The sequence below is a fragment of the Drosophila virilis genome, chromosome X, assembly GCF_030788295.1.
Source record: "Drosophila virilis strain 15010-1051.87 chromosome X, Dvir_AGI_RSII-ME, whole genome shotgun sequence".
NCBI classification, from domain to species: Eukaryota; Metazoa; Arthropoda; class Insecta; order Diptera; family Drosophilidae; genus Drosophila; species Drosophila virilis.
Genome location: NC_091543.1, coordinates 9,339,422 through 9,357,020, shown reverse-complemented (window position 1 = coordinate 9,357,020; position 17,599 = coordinate 9,339,422). Strand labels below are relative to the sequence as shown.

Here is a 17,599-nt window from a genome sequence, read left to right as displayed (position 1 = left end):
TTGCAGTTGGGCAGCTGCTGTTGCGTTGCTGTTGGTTTTGGGATAGCTGTAAATCAAATTGCGTGGCGGCGGCTGCGATCTAGCGGCAATTCGTCAAGTTCAAGTTATGCGCATTTCCTTTGCCCATTTACCGTTACATTTGAAAAATACAACAGTCCTAACAGCACTTTCGCCGAGTTGGCAAGACTTGGGCTTGGACATGGTTTTGGCTAACCATACACTATGTTAACTAACTGTTGCTTAAAACATAGTATCAGCATGTTAAGTTTAACAGTGGTTAGTATTAATAAACGCAATGCGAACCAGTATCATGTGAGTTAATTCAATTAAATTTCTACAAATTTCAATTAAATTGCTCCTCTCCTTTTGCTTCGATTTACATTTTTGTGTCCATTTGCTAGTTTCTTGCGGCATCAGTTTATGTTAACGTTGCTCGCAATCGCGTTAACAGTCTGATGCAGTTAACAGCGCAATTACAGACTGTTATTAAGCGGTTGGATTTAAATTGTATATGGCTCTGCAACGGGTTTTCATTCCAATTCGAGAGCAGGTCGTGAGCGGTTGTGTTCTTCAAACGAATCTTGTGGTCCTATTGTGCGCGCATGCGTCTGTTAGCCAATTTGAAATCGTGAAAAATCCTTTTGCCATACCAAACACATACACATACACACGCACGCATACGAATGTGAATAGGCGCCAGCAAGCAATAGCATCAAGCTGCCGTAAACAAATAATACCTGAGAAAAAGCAATCAACAAAAAGAAAAAAAAATAAAAGAACATTTCGATAATTGTTGCCTGTGATTTGTTTACGTATACATATTTTTTTTTCTGATTTTTTATTGTGAGTGAACTTGAACTGAGGCCAAAGTTACTTTGTTCGTCTACCTAACAAAATTCGAATTGGAAGTGAAGGGTGTAACAGACTTACACACACGCACACAAGCATACACAGACGTAAACGAGACGATACAAACACAGACACACACACGAACACGCACACGTACAGGCAAACGCACGCACACAGTGATAGGCGAAGGCGTAGTAGAAACACCGGCAAAAGCAGAGGAGCGCAAATAGAAAACGACGAAAAGCGACGGCGACTAAAACTAAAGCTAACCAAAGCAGACCAAAACGCATCGGTGTAAAGAGACAGACAGAGCGAGAGTAGAGGGAGATAGAGAGCAAACGCGCGCGGGCAAAGGATAATAAGCAAAATTGCCATTTAAAACGGTAATTAAAGCAGCAGCCCCAGTGACAACAGTTACAACAATAGCAACAACAGCAATATCAACAACAACAGCAACAGCAACAACAACGACAACAACAAGCGAGGCTCAGTGAGCAACAAAGAAAGTAAGTGAATTCCTTTCAACGTGCCTTGCCCAAACATGGCTCCAAATGCAATCGGGCCTGCTTCTTCTTTTCAACACACACACACACACACACGCACACATGGACACATTTTTTTGTATCTCTCTCACTTGACGTGCTCCAGTTCCAGGTGTAACCGCAGTGCCAAGCACACATCTTCGCTTTGTGCAACCCTCCCCCATCCCTCCCCTCCTGCGCCCACCATCAAAAGCCTGCACGCCATCGCGCACCTCTTGCAAGTCATAAAATCTATGGCAGCCGACGTCACAGTCACTCTGCCAGCTCTGTGACTTAAGCTCCATTTCATAGCTTTTTATTTTGCGCTTGCCTTGTTTTACGATTTTCTTCTCCTCTGCTGCTGCTGCTGCCGCTGCTGCCGGTGCTGCTGTTAGTTGCGCTGCCGCCGTTGCTGCTACTTTTCTGTTGGCATTGTTTTTGCAGCGCCTCGTTGTTGATTTTTCCAACCGGCTTTTGGCTAATTGCCTTGACATTGGCATTCACAGTGGCAGCCTCTCTTTTGCGTGCGTTCGCTCTCTCGCTCGCTGTGTCTGTCTCTTAGTTTGGTTTTGTGCGTTCTCTGGGGCCACGCACAATGTTGCCAGATGAATGATGATTACCTTTAAATCTCTTCTTTGGCTCGAATCAAACTGATAAACCAACTGTCAAAAGCTGACAGACATAGCACGCACCCCTTTGCCTTCTTTAATGGACACACACACAAACACACAAATACATACATATATGTATGCATGCATGTATGCACATACATATATAAATTCGTAACTGTGTCTGCCAATCAATTTGATGGCTGCTCTTGCTCTGTTTGTTGTTGTTGCCATTCGCACTTTATTAACTGTTTATTGCTCTGCTTAGCTTTAAGTGATGCGCATTTAGCTTATTTTGTTATGCTGCCATTTTCTTTTACTTTTGTTGTACTTATCTGTAGCATTTTGCAGGATGCGCTACGCATATATTTCCTTTGTTCCGTGCAGAGAAAAACGCACGAAAATTCCGGTGTGTATCTGTTATACCCAACGCCCATCTCAGCAGCAGCCTGATGCGCTGGGGCGTGTGCTTTATGCGACGACTGACTGACTGACCCCCCCCCACCTGCCTGCCTGCCTGCTGCTGCTGCTGCGCTTTCGTTTCAGCTTCATTTTGCACGGGCCAACCCCTGCCGCCGGCTTAACTGCGCTGCTGGCAAATCAATAATTCTCCATCAGGATTTGCATTTAGCCAGCGCAATTAGCAATTTGTATTCCAGCCATCGAAACAGACAATAAATGCCGGCTACCACCCCGTACCTGTCGCACCCCGCGCTGAGTCACGTTTTATGCTTCTTCGTTTTATGTACACACATACATATACATATACATATATGTATATGTATTTTTGTGGCCAATGGCAACGGCAGCGTCTGAGACTTGGCTATGGGTTGCATTGTCAACCGTTTGCGTATCAACGGACTGGCAATCGAATGCTTCCGTTGTGCGCCGGAAATCAGGTATACACACACACACACACACACACACGCACACACACACACACCGACACACACTTCATTCCTACTTAACGCATTGCTGGAAGCCCCTTTGTCGCGAGACGACAGTCTGCTCAAGACAATAATGTACAAGCCGTACAGTGAACTCTAAATATATTGAAACACAAGCACTACGCATTGGGCATATACAGTGTTCGCCCCACAGTGGTAACTAGCATAGAAAGTACATTTGGCTGGAACTCGTATTAATTGTGCCTTTTTTTTTCAATTCATTATAACACATATACTATATATTAATATTATATGCAAGAAATTTGTATTATGCGATTTTTCAGATATTGAGATTCGTTGGCGAACAGTTCAAGTTTTCTTGAATCCAGTATTTTGGCTGCTAGGGCAAATATTCTCAACAAATTTCGGCTGTAGAATAACATGAGTACAGTAAACAGTTTTCTTTTCTTTTTTTTCTTTTTAATTTTTGCAGCAGTTATTTTATTTTAAGACTATCTAAATCTTTATTGCTAAATTTTCAATATTATTTTTAGGTTATAAAAAAAAAAAAACAAAGAATCATTGGAGTTTCTCTCACTTGACTTTGAATAATTCACTCCAAGGAGGGTTCACTTTATGCGCTGCGTACATATGCTCTATACGTAGAGTACATGCATGTGTTTGTGTATATACACGCCTCCCCCCCAACCCCTCTCCCTCACAGTTTGGCCATCAAGTGCAGCTGGCAACACAACAACAGCTGCCCTTGAAATAAGCAAAAGCAAAATCCAAACATAACGCACTTTACGCATACTTTCGACTCACACCGAACGGCTGCACCCCCTGCAGGCAGCACACACACACACCCCCCTACCCCCCACTCCACCCGCATTCCTTGCAGATGCTTCGTTAAGGATGAGGGTGTGTGTGTGTGTGTGTGTGCGATTCATATGGAATGCGGCTCATTGCTTAATTGCATTTGCCTTTGATTTGAACAATGAGCAATAAGTGAAATACGCACAACCTTTTCGGTGCATTTGGCATGTGCAGTAGCTAGTTTTGCGTAAAATAGTGAATAACAATTGCGCTAAAGATGTTAAGTTCGTGTCTCGATCATGTCCAGCTTTTCCATAGTTTGTAATCGAAATTTCAACTGATTTTGGCGGATAACCGCTAAGCTTAGCCGAATTTGGCTGGAAAATATCGTGAATTGTCAACACTGGCAGGATGTCTAGCCAATATGGAAACATTAATATTTATTAGTTAGTATTCGTAAACAATTTGCAAAACTAAATGCATAAATCCTTTTTGTTAGGGTCTTTAGGGTCTTTCTTTATTTATTTTTTTTTTATTTGGCTTGTTTTGCTTTTCGTTTCTTTTCTTTTGTCTGTTTTTTACTTTTGTTGTTTTTGCTTGACAGTTTTTGCAGCAACTCTCGCGCTGTCTCACTCTAACACACCCTTGCTCTCTCACCATCTCGTTCGCTCTGTGGCTTTGTTCTGCTGCTGAGTCACGTCTGGCTGCAGTTTTTTTTTTTTTTGCTTTTTTTTTTGACTCCTTTTTTTTTTCTCTCTTGCCGTTTTCGCTTTCAACAGAGAGCGCGCCGCAATTGGCTTCAACTGCTTGTGATTCATTTGACGTTGATGCTTCCTGGCGCAGCGCACACACACACACACACACACACACACACAAGCATGCGTACATATGTATGTATGTATATAGTTGTATATCAATAGTGAAGTCTTTATCAATGCAACACTTGCAGCATATCTGGCGCCTTTTCCTTTTATGCATATGCGATATTTTTGGAATGGGCGACGCGCTGTCGCGCCTCTTGCTTTTCGTTTTCCTTTGCTTACAATAACAATAATTCATATGCCACATACATGTATGTACATATGTATGTATGCATGTACATGCTGAACGCTGCCGCTGAACTCGGGGGTTCAGTTCAATGCACTGCAATCGCACAGCGTTGCCATCAGCATCAACATTTCCGTTGTGGCGTTGCCGATAAAAGCCAAAAACTCTTTTTGGTTGTTTTCCTTTCATTTCTTTTCTTTTCGTTTTGTAACGCCTCCTCGTGAACTCCTTTGCCATAGCAGGCAGCTATCGGTCGTGCGCTTTGATTAATGCGCCCGCCTTTAAGTGGCCCGTGGCCTTTAAAGTCGTCGTCGTGATCTTCAGTTGAAGAAGGAGGTGTCGCTGTTAATACATTTTGTTCAATGTTGCCAGGCGCACTCACACACACACACACACACACACACACACACACACGCACACAGCTACAAGCAGCCAGCGGCTGAGACAAGTGCAAGTTCAAGTTGCGGCTGCAGTTTAATAGCAAAACTGCCAACTGGTTGAGCTGGTTAATTTTGGAGTTGGTTATTTTCAATTTGCCGGCCGTATCGAAATATTGTTACTTGTCTCTGTGGTCCCGGTCCTGGCTAGGCTAAGCTCTTGTAAATATCATGTTTTGATTTTCAAAGACAACCTACCTCCACCAGCCCCGCCCCCGCCTCCACCTGCAGAGCATTCATTTGTGTGCGCTTGCCATACAAAGAGCTGTTTGCTATGTAATTTGCGGTTGTGCAAAATATTTATGCTCATTGTTTATTATATGCATTTTTCTGCGCCTATTGAAAATGCGAACAAATTATAAATGTGCCTGCTGTGGCAGCCACCGCCTGTGGCACTCGCTTAGCTTAGCTTTGACTAGCCCGCCTCTCTCCTCCCCGTCGGCATGTCTGTGCATGCCTGTGTGTGTGTGTGTGTGTGTGCATGTAATTGCTGCATAAATCATTTGAGCTGATGGCCAAGAGCAGCGGTAATTTCAGCGCTGCACAACAACAGTTAACTGTTGTTGCTACAGATATGTGTGGACACAGATACATTTCTATATATCATAGACAAGCCAAGAGTTATTTATGTGCGTTCAATCAGCCAAACGCCAAACGCCAAACCGAACCAATTCAATCCAAGCCAAGCCAAGCCAAGCCAAAGCTAAAGCCGAGATGTTCGCTGCAACAACAACAACAGCAACAGCAGCAACAACAACAACAACAGCTAGATATATCAGCAGCAGCAGAGCGCAAAGAAAAAAAAAGCAGCCCGATACCGTTTGTCCGCCTGCCTGCCTGCCTGCCTGCCATTTGGTGGCTTTCATTGATTTCTCTATTCGAAATCATTTCATTTCATTTCATTTTGTTTTGGGTTATTGATTTTGATTTTTTGATTGTTCCGAACGCATGCAGAAGCTGAAAACTGTAAATGCAGACTTTAACATCAGCAGCTGTGTTAGCAGTTTAGCTGTTTTATGGCTATAGCTGACACCATTTGAAAGTTAGCTGGAAAATTGCTGAGCAGCAACAAGCTATTAGCTGGCTACGTTCAAATTGTCGTTTTAAATTGAGTTAAATGCATTTGAATATACGTATTATATATACACATACATATACATAGATTAACACAATGGGAAGCATTGAAAGGTTTTTGTTAAATGAGAATTAAGAATATAGACATACATATTTATGTATAAATGAAATAAATAACTATTAAATATTCGATTTTCTACAAAATTATACGAAATAATTTTAAATATATATTATATTATATTATGCATAAAAATGATCAACAAGTCAAAGCTGGCTTTGAGTCTTGTTGTCTTGGCTCGAAAATGGCTATTCAATGCGTTTGGCAACGTTCAGATTTACAAAATATGGCAGCACTGAAAGCGAGCGGTTCATGCGGTTCATGCGGTTCGCACGTTTTTGCTATCTCTCACGCACCTACATTGTTAAAGTTCAAAATGCGGATCAATTCACGATTAACATTACAAAAGCAAAGCGAACGCTGTTCTAACGGTTTTTGGCAAGAGTCTCTCTTTCACTCGCACTCACGCGCTTCAACCGTTTGCCCGTTTGACATCTTTGACGTTTTTAAATTGAAACTTTTACTTTTTTTTTTTCTTTTCTTTTTTTTTTTTCTTTCAACTCATCTTTCAACTCTCCCAAGACAATCAATTTGTTGATTCGTCGCGTAATAATTGATTACTGCACTTGTTTTAGGCGCTTTCTAAAATAAAAAAAAATGAAAAGAAAAACCAAATCCAAAAAGTAGAAAACATGTTGAAAGAGTTGTAGCTTCGCATTTGTACATAATTGTACGTTTGTAATTATAAAACAATTGGAAAGGTGCTTGCGGCAAATGATTGCACCGTTTGCTGTTAATTGAGTCTGTATTATTATTGGTTTTTTTTTTTTTTTTTTGGTTGTTCACCAGTTTTTTTAAGGCTTCACTTTGCCGCCACAAAAACCGCAAACTGTTTTTCAAATAACAAGCATAATCAACAACAACAACAACAACAACAACAGCGGCAAGTTAATCGCCCACGAGAGCAGCCGCAGCAGCAGATGTTCTGCTGGCATCGAAAATGTTTTGCATTTTACGAGTACTTTTATAATTCGCGGGCATCGTTTTTGCATTCTCAACAGCCATAAAAGTCACGATAGACAGGCACTAAAGTATAATGAGTGAGAGCGGCACCGAGCGATAGAAAAGATAGGCCGAGAGAGAGAGAGTGCACACTGGTGCTATGGCATCCATTAAATGCATACTCGATATTTATCTATGCGTGCCCTTGAGCATTTGCAAGGGTCGCCATGAAAAGTTTGTGGCGAACGGTAATAAAATCTCAAGTAGCGTGTTTAAACCTGTGCACTGAGCGAAAAGCACTAGTGCAATTGCACAAATTGCAGCATTCTTTTCCTTCTGCTACTCAAGAATCTTTCAAATTTTACACAAATAATAAACAAGTGTAGCCTTTTGGGGCCAGTGTGCAGTGTGGCAACGTTCTAACTAACCCCTGCCACAGCTTGCTTGCCGCACCAGCAAACTGCAATGCAAATGCAACGCTCGGTTGCGCGCGCGCGTGTGCGCCCCAAGCAGCAGCAGCAGCAGCAGCAGAAGGAGCCACTTGCCAGTTGGTGGCATGTCTTTAAAGCGAAGACGTGGGCCACTAATATTTATGTCTGCCGGCCCCGTTGATGTCTGTATCTGTGCATCAGCATGTGTGTCTGCCGCCCCTCTCTCTCACTCTCTCTCTCTCTCTCTCTCGCTGTCTCTCTGTGTGTGTGTGTGCATGAGTATTTTTAGAACGTTGTTGCTGTCTGAAGCCGAGATTTGGAGCGATTCTTTTGTTGCTTCTGCTGCTGCTGCTGCTGCTTCTGATGTTACAGTAAAAATATACCGTATGCTGCTGCAACGTATATACATAAATAAGTGTGCGCTGTTGCTGTTGATGCCACGAGTATTATAAGAAATTACGACACATGCTGACGCTGATTTAGTTTAAATTGTTTGCATGCATGCAGATTAGTCCACTGTCCGTTGTCCATTCTAATGGCACAGTGGCAACGCTGGCTGCCTAGCTGCTTGACTGCTTGACTGCTTGCTACCAGCTGTCCCCCTCTAACCCGCGCTCACGCTCTTTCTTGCCTATCTATGCCTATCTCTTTATTGCATACATAATTGCGCACAGCTCGGTAACAGCTGCAGTGGGGCTCTGTATGTATGTGTGTGTGTGTGTGTGGCTCGGTATTTATCTGCATTTGTGTCTCACTCCGATGTGCGATGGCTGATGAGCTCGCATTGTTTGAATGTGGTGTGCGTTTATCAGTTTACCGTTATCATTAACAAGCTACACACGCAGAGATGAGCAAGCGAGAGGGGTGAAGTGGAGCGGAGAGTGGGGGTAAGGCCCCAAATAGCGCGACACACGCAAAATGTTGCCTGGTGAAAGGTGTGCGATGCGATAAAATTTCATCATATTTTACATTTTCGTAATTTGCTAAAAGCACACACGCACACATGCACAGATATGCACATACACACACGCATATGTATGCATGTATGTATAGGAGCAATCAATTTGTGAGCGTGCGCCATTTCATTTAATTAGATTTCGTTTAATAATGCCACATGCACAAACACACAGACGACGCACAATCGGCAAATACAACAAGAGTCAATAGTGTAATTTAATTGATTTGCGAGCAGCGCAGCAGCAGCAGCAGCAGCAGCAATAATAAAGTTGAAGAAACAGTGGGCAACAGCGGTAAACTGGCCCGATGTCACTCAATTTGATGAAGTTTGAGTGTATTGGTATGGAGCCTGTGCTGTGTGCGTGTGCGTGTGCGTGTAAATGAGTCGCGGACTGTTGCTGAGCTACTTAACCAGTCGTTGCAGCTGTGAGCTTTTTATTGCTCTCATTTGTGTTGTTGTTCTTGTTCTTAGCTATTGCTGCTGGTTATGACGGTGTTCCGCTTGGCCATTGTTGCCACACCATTTGCAGTAATTGGCGCTGCCAGCTTTTCTTTGGCTAACTAAATGCAACGGTGTTTAACTGTTTGCTGCTGCCTTTCTTTCTTTTTTGCTTTGCTTGCTGCATTCGTTCATTCCTTTTTTCATTCTTGGCTGCATACATGTGTGCTTACACATACATAGCTTTCTATGTGTGTGTGTGTGTGTGTGTGTGCATCTTTGCAGACAACTGGGGGATTCGAACACAAATCGGCATGCATAATTAATTATGATTTAATTGGCTTTTCACATGTGCATATGGATATACATCATGTGTGTCTGTGTGTGTGTGTGCACGTGCATATTTGTGTGTTGCAATTGCTTTTTAAAGAGCTGCAATTAATTTTCCAACGAATTTAATGAATTAAAGCGGCAAACATCTGCAAAACGATTACAAAAAACGGCGCTAATCGAATTTCAGTTAACATGGAAAATGAAATACATATGTATATATTACGAGCAAAGGTGCGGGTTAAGGCGAAAACGGCTGCGCTGCTGCTGCCGCTGCTGTTAAAGCTGACTTTACAAGAAAAAGGCGAGCATTGACTTTTTGCCAGAGCGAGACAGCGCGATCGAATGAGACGAGTGCGCAAAGTTGCCAGCTTTAAAACGTTTGGCGATGCCAGATTAGCGCAAACCAACATTAAGGTTGTGCGTGGCGGGGGTGGGGGGTGGGTGGGTTGTGTTTGTCTGTCTGTTTGCGTAGATTTCATTTTCATTTGCGTTTTATTTGATGTTAATCTGCCATCCGATTTGCCTTTGGCTAACATTTGCCTTTATTTTTCCTTTTTCCCTTTTTTTTTTTTTTTTTTTATATATATTTTTTGCAAAGCCAACGCCCCGGCTAAATGGCTTTGCATGAAATGAAAATCTCGCAAATGGTCAGCGCCATAAGCCAACGCCTAGAAATGCCAACAACAGCAGCAACAATGGAGGCATATATAAAGAAGGAGCTGGCACTTTGGGCGCCGCCGCCGTCTCCTTTGCTCGACCGTCACGCAGCTCGTTTGTTTATGTATCTACGTGCCGCAGCCGCAATCGTCAATCAGCTCGGGCTTGGCACGTTTGCCTTTTTTTTTTCTTTTTTTTTGAAGACTATATGCAAAGCATAACAAAAAAAAAAAAAAAAGTATAAGGGAACAGCACATTTCAGCTGCACACCTACCAAGTCGTCGCTGCTGTCCATCAACGGCTCTTTTGAGTGCTGCTCCTGCAGCTGGCCGCCCCCACATATGCGCTACATATTTCTGTATACCCTGTGCCCGTTCGAGGGAAGCATATGCTAGCCTGTGCTAGTCTTTGTTACAGTTAGTATTTATATTTCTTCAGCTATATAAAAGTGTCCTAACGCGACGCCACAGCAAAGTCATCTATGCTTTCGATAACTCTCACAATGAATTCAACATCGATAATTATCGATATTCAGCGGTTATTTTTAGCGCCTGTCTCTGATATAAGAAAAGCTCTATGTATAATTGGGATTTTCATGCATCTTAGCCAAAAAATAAAACCTCATACATATGTTCGATAACTTTGACAAATACTTAAAAATCGATAATTATCGATATACAGTCTTTACTTCTAGCGCGATTAGAGAAGCTAGCAATAAAAACAAATTGATATATGTATATGAACGTCTTGCATTGCACGCAGAGAACAACAATCTTTTTATATTCTCGATAGGGTTTTGTTAGTTTGGTGTCGAGGTAGAGAAAAGGAAAGAAGAATAAGTATTTGGGTAATTATCGTTTACGTGGTATCTGCCAAGCGTGCACACCCAACTAAAAGCCTCTTGCTATCTCCCTTATATACTTTTTTCTTTTTGTCAGCCTGCTTTTCCTGTACTTTTTGTGGCTTTTAGCCGGTTGAGTCATACGGCCGGCTATGTGATTCGTTAGCTCCGATTAGCTGGCTCGCGTCACCTTAATGAGCTGGCCAGATACTTCTGATCCCCACATAGGGACATAGGCGGTGACGGAGTTGGAGACGGAGACACGCCCACATGCATGCACAGACATGTCAAAGGCGAAGCGGCTTTTCAAATTGGTGTGTACATATTTTGATAACTTATCGGCGCAGCCGATGCCGAGCATCGATAACGCTGCCAAGCCGCGTATCGATAGGCAATTAAAGCGCCGCTCTGGCAAATCACTTTGCGCCAAATGTCATCGCTAGCTATTTGACATTTGACAGCTGATTTGCCGTCTGTTGAATTTGAATTTGAATGTTGCCATTGCTGAATGCCAAGTGCTACAGATCTGGCGACATGTGCCGTCGTCCATGTAAAGTGCAGCACAATCAAATGCAAGCCAAGTGCGTTAAGTTGAGCCTGCCCGACTAGCCAGTTACCCAGCATGTCAAATACTCTTTTTCTGTATAGACATATCGAAAGCTCTTCGAAAGCATGGGAAGTGTGTCCACTTTGTTTTTTTATGTATCCGATATTTATCGATATTTTTGTAGATATTGCCAGAGTTATCGATAGAAGAATAGTTGAAAGTTTGTTTGTTACAGCCAATATGCCCACTTTAACAGCTGTTCAATCTGTACAGGGTATGAACTAAAGAAACATTGCGTTATCTACGTTTCCTGTTCGACTTGGCGACATTGAAATGAATGGCAGACCGATACCCCAACCCCCACCCATCCTCGACACGGAGACGAATGCACTTGAAGTTGTCGTCGCCAGTTGCAAGTTGCAAGTTGACTGTTGCCTGTTGCCTGTTGCAAGTTGCAAGTTGCCTGTTCTGCATGCACTGCACACATGGCCGGCTGACTGTTCGACTGTCTGACTGTTCGACTGTCTGACATGCACATAAATTTAGCACGCAGATTGCGGCAAATGCATAAATATGTTTCTCGTCGCACGCATGTGGATTTGAATGGTTTATTGTTTATGGCTTACAGTTTGAACGCACACACAATGTGTTTTATCAATCAAATGTGTACACAAAAAACAGTTGCTTATATTTATATATTATTTATATGTTTATATATATATATATATATACATATATGTATATATATATATATATATGTATACATATGTATATTCGACACAGGCAAGCAGCTAGCAAAACTCCGACTGGCTCAACGCAAAGCCGACAGACAGAAGCCAACCACAAGCCGGGCATCTAGCAAGCGATTGATTTAGCGGCAGGCGCCAATTGTTCAGTTCGTAAAGCCGCCACCATTGCACCGATTAGCACCATGAACGGCCAGGGCTGTGAGCTGGGCCACAGCAATGGGGACATTATATCACAGAATCAACAGAAGGGCTGGTGGACCATCGGTCTGATCAATGGCCAGCACAAGTATATGACCGCCGAGACATTTGGCTTCAAGCTAAACGCGAACGGGGCCAGCCTCAAGAAGAAGCAGCTCTGGACGCTGGAGCCATCCAACACCGGTGAAAGTAAGTATACATTATTCCACATTATCTTTATTAAGCCATACAGATGCCAAATATTCTAAAGCACTTGCTTAAATCTAGCGAACACTGTCCAAGCTTTGATATCAGTTGAGCTTCTTTCTAGGGAGTTTGGTAAAATTCACGCGCCAGCGTGGAAAATAGGTGAAAGGCAGCAGTTGTCCTTGTTTAAGGCTCCCTAATGTTAAGCAATTTCGTGAAATTCACGCGAAAGCGTGGAAAATAGGTGAAATGCAGCAGTTGTCCTTGTTTAAGGCTTCCTAATGTTAAGCAATATCGTGAAATTCACGCGAAAGCGTGGAAAATAGGTGAAAGGCAGCGGTTGTCCTTGTTCAAGGCTCCTTTAATTAAGCATTTGGTGAAATTCACGCTCAAGCATGGAAAATAGGTGAAAGGCAGCGGTTATCTTGAAAAAGTGTAAACTATACGAGAATCTACATACAAAACTGTTATAATTTTCGATATCTCAACATTGATATTTATCGATATTCAAATGGAATAAGCTCCTTCTGATTGGGATACGAGAATATATACAAGCAAATTTGTGTAGCTAGTTCAGTTAACGAAATCGAATCATTTTTAATGATAGCGCCAAAAATAGGTTAACGATATGCAAATTAATCGATTGTTTGGAAACGAAGTTATCGATTAACGGAAAACTACGCGAAGGTAATAAGAGACCCCGACGTTCAAATTTTCTATCTCTAGTCTGTATCTAGATCAAGAATAAATATACTTAATGGAATTGAAGATACTTTCTTCCTGCAGTTACATACATTCCTGCTCAACATCACGAGACCCCTTGGGCCCATTGAAAATGGGAATGTGACTGTGAGTGTGTAATCGGCCGTTCAAGCGAGCCTTCACTGTATGCATAAACATAATGCTTGAGCTGTTATCGGACGGCGCTGATAAGCATGTTAAATGAACTAACGAAAATGGATATGTGCGCATGGAAACTGAGATGATAATGCCAATGATATTGATAATGAGCACGATAATGACAATGATAGTGCTAATGATAATGCCAATGCTAATGATAACAGCTGGCACTATTTGGCATTTATCAGCTAGCTGCATTTGCATTCGGCTGACGCATTTAATTGCCGACTGTAAATCATTTGGCCAGTCGTAAACAGAGCTTTAGCTATTTGGCTATGTGTAACTCGCATAAATCATTTGCCAATTTGCAGCTGTGTTGGCCAAAAGCAGAGCTTGGCCCGCAGCTGCGTTAATTTGACGTGCAGGGTATCTGTCCGTCTGTCTGTCTCTCAGTCTGCCTAATATATATTAAAACGCAAGAAAACAAAGCGTCTCACGAATTTGGCATCATTTATCATCAAGCCACACGGAGACGCCACATGTTGCATGCTGCATGCTGCATGCTGCTTGCTGCTTGCAACGGGCATTGCAATTGGCTTTGGCCATGCTGGCCGGAGCTGGTCTGGTCTGATCTGGTCTGGTCTGGGCTGGCAATTATAATTAAGGCAACTCGTTTGCCGCTGCGACTGCCATTGGCCACGTTGCAATTAATACAAAATATTTTTAGTCGAAATCCCCCTCTTACCCCTTTACCACTTCTTGATAGCCAGCGCCGTCTTGTGCTGGCTGGCATTCGTAACGGCCATTAAAATAGCTCAGCCAAATTGAAAACGATGTGGCCAGAGCGCACGATAATGTTTAGCTAAATTGCTCAATCGCCGAAAGAAGAAGAAGAAGAAAAATGAAGTAGAAGCAGCAGCAGCAATAAATAATACAAGCGATAGCCGCCTATCGATAACTAATTAAGCATTGTCTGCTGCTAGGTGGCATCGCTAATCGCTGCGCAGCCGACAGCTGACAGCTGATTGGCTGCTGCCGTTTGCCGTTATTCGTTCGGCTATTCGAAATGAGTACAGTTAGCGCGAGACAGACAAGGCGCAACAGAAAGAAATTGACTGTTGGCATCGCCTCGCAAGCGGGTATTTGCATTTTGTCAGCCAACATGCTATTCAATTAGTCGTATGCAGCTTACCCTACTTTTCTATAGCAGTGTAGAGTGTATTATAATTAAATCATGAAATTTGTCATGCCTGTCTGTTCGTCTGCTTGCATCTAGACAAGATCGAACCATTATCTCGTACTGTTATGAAAAATGTATATGCCAATGAGTTGCCATAGGAACGCTCGATCATTCGATATAAAACATATGAAAACTCGTTTTGATTCTCAAGATATCTTGAGCCAACTTGCGATTCAGAAGACTTATGTTAAACGAGCCATATGTCGTATAGCTCTATAGGAACGATCCAACGAATATTTAAGATCATCTAAAACAACTCTAGAACCAACTTGGGATTGCGTCCATTACATTGGCTGGACTTTATCATAAAGATTCTTTGGGAAAATCACTCGAGAAATTCTTTTCGGAAAATCGCTGGAGGAAGAGAATTTGGTTCTCTTTTAGGGATATCCTGAAAGAAGCCCATCTAGAATTGTTGAGCAAACTTTCTTTTATAATACTATGTTTTGTTATAAGGTTGACATGGATGAGCTACTGCTTGGGATTATTGGATGTAACAGATGTCTTTGATCGGATTTTATGCTTTTGCTAATTTGAATTATTTTCCGGCATGCACACAGGTATTATCTATTTACGATCTCATCTGAACAAATATCTGTCGGTCGATCAGTTTGGCAACGTGCTGTGCGAGAGCGAGGAGCGGGACGCGGGCAGCCGCTTCCAGATCAGCATCAGCGAGGACGGCAGCGGACGTTGGGCCCTGAAGAACGAGTCGCGCGGCTACTTTTTGGGCGGCACGCCCGACAAACTGGTCTGCACGGCAAAAACGCCCGGCGCCAGCGAATTCTGGACGGTGCATTTGGCGGCACGGCCGCAGGTGAACTTGCGTTCGATTGGACGCAAACGATTCGCCCATCTGTCCGAGTCGCAGGATGAGATACATGTGGATGCGAATATACCCTGGGGCGAGGACACGCTCTTCACTCTCGAGTTTCGCGCCGAGGAGGGCGGCAGATATGCGCTGCACACGTGCAACAACAAGTGAGCCCCCCTTTCCCCCCCTTAACGAATCTAATCCGTATGCTTAACTGATATCCATCCCATACGCTTGTAGATATCTGAATGCCAATGGCAAGCTGCAGGTGGTGTGCAACGAGGATTGCCTGTTCAGTGCCGAGTATCATGGCGGGCATTTGGCGCTGCGCGATCGCCAGGGCCAATATCTGTCGCCCATTGGGTCGAAGGCGGTGCTCAAGTCGCGCTCCTCGACGGTGACACGGGACGAGCTGTTCTCGCTGGAGGATTCATTGCCGCAGGCCTCGTTCATAGCTGGCCTCAATTTGCGCTATGTGAGCGTCAAGCAGGGCGTCGATGTGACCGCCAATCAGGATGAGGTCGGCGAGAATGAGACCTTTCAGCTGGAATACGATTGGTCGGCGCACCGTTGGGCATTGCGCACCACACAGGATCGCTACTGGTGCCTATCTGCCGGCGGCGGCATTCAGGCCACCGGCAATCGTCGCTGTGCCGATGCACTCTTCGAACTGATCTGGCATGGTGATGGTTCGCTCTCGTTTCGCGCCAATAATGGCAAATTTTTGGCCACCAAGCGTTCCGGTCATTTGTTTGCCACCTCCGAGTCCATTGAGGAGATAACCAAGTTCTATTTTTATTTGATTAATCGGTAAGCAAGCGCCTTCTTCACCTGTGCCTCACGTGAAATGTCATCTACTTGTTGCTCTCATACGTTTTTTTAGGCCCATTTTGGTGCTGAAGTGCGAGCAGGGCTTTGTCGGCTATCGCACGCCCGGCAATCTCAAGCTGGAGTGCAACAAGGCCACCTATGAGACCATTTTGGTCGAGCGCGCCCAAAAGGGCATGGTCCATTTGAAGGCGCACAGCGGTAAATATTGGCGCGTCGAGGGCGAGAGCATTTCGGTGGATGCCGATGCGCCAGCTGATGGATTTTTCCTGGAGTTGCGCGAACCAACACGAATTTGCATAAGGTGAGAGACAAAGAGATAGAGAGAGAGAGATTATGAGAAAATCACATTTTTTAACGGCAAGCCAAAGAAAACGAGATTTGAAAATAACGTTTAAAGTTAAGCATTAACAGTGTGCTGTTATTAATCAAAGCGCTCTATTAACAGCATGTTATTGGCAATTTGCATAACAGCCGTAACAAATAACATTGTTCGCCGCATAACAGTCGAACTCTGCAGTTGTACTGTTAACGTTAACTTTGCTGTTATAACAGAATGTCAATTGGCTTTTGCCAATTAACAGTGCAGCGTGCTGTTAAAAAGCGGACAACTGCTGTTTGCTGCTCAGCCTGTGACTGTTAAGCTATTAACAGCTGTTAAGCTATTTTTGAATATTTGATTTGGCCGTTAAATGGAACTGCAAGTTCAAACCCTTTTATTAACGAAATACAATGCTTTCACTATCGTCGCAGATCCCAACAGGGCAAATATTTGGGCGCCACCAAAAACGGAGCCTTCAAATTGCTGGATGATGGCACCGATTCGGCCACACAATGGGAATTCTAAGTTGCAGCGCTTCCAAGGATGCGGCACGTGTTTGGCAAATGCAACAATAATTACAACAACAACAACAACAATAACAACTACAACTACAACCACACGTATCAATTTTTAGAGTTTTAGCAACGTGTCGACTATGTCCAAAAAACAAAAACATAAACAAAATCAAAAAAAAAAAAAAAAAAAAAAAAACAATTTCGAACGCAACAAAAAAAAGTCGCACAAAACTGTAAACTACATGCAAATTAATGGCGAACAACAAGGATGCATGTTTATGCAGATATATATATATATATATATGTATATATATATATATATATATATATACAAAGATTATGTACATCAGCACATATATATATATATATATATGTATATATATATATATAGAGAGCGAGCGAG

General features: G+C 43.0%; 1 protein-coding gene across 1 annotated transcript; it reads left to right on the top strand.

The window, feature by feature from the left end:
* Window positions 1-525: 525 nt before the first annotated feature.
* Window positions 526-17,395, top strand: sn (fascin domain-containing protein singed). The gene is made up of 6 exons (XM_002057053.4): window positions 526-1,355; window positions 12,288-12,640; window positions 15,278-15,698; window positions 15,772-16,341; window positions 16,415-16,663; window positions 17,113-17,395. Exons 2-6 carry the CDS (start codon window positions 12,436-12,438, stop codon window positions 17,204-17,206), a joined length of 1,539 nt encoding a protein of 512 aa, XP_002057089.1. The 5' UTR covers window positions 526-1,355; window positions 12,288-12,435; the 3' UTR covers window positions 17,207-17,395.
* The last annotated feature ends 204 nt before the right edge of the window (window positions 17,396-17,599 follow it).

Bases quoted from the DNA above. Each gene is read 5' to 3' on its own strand.
- sn (XM_002057053.4), top strand. From the start codon at position 12,436: ATGAACGGCCAGGGCTGTGAGCTGGGCCACAGCAATGGGGACATTATA. The intron at 12,641-15,277 runs GTAAGTATACAT...GCATGCACACAG, and splicing joins GCCATCCAACACCGGTGAAA to GTATTATCTATTTACGATCT. The intron at 15,699-15,771 runs GTGAGCCCCCCT...ATACGCTTGTAG, and splicing joins CTGCACACGTGCAACAACAA to ATATCTGAATGCCAATGGCA.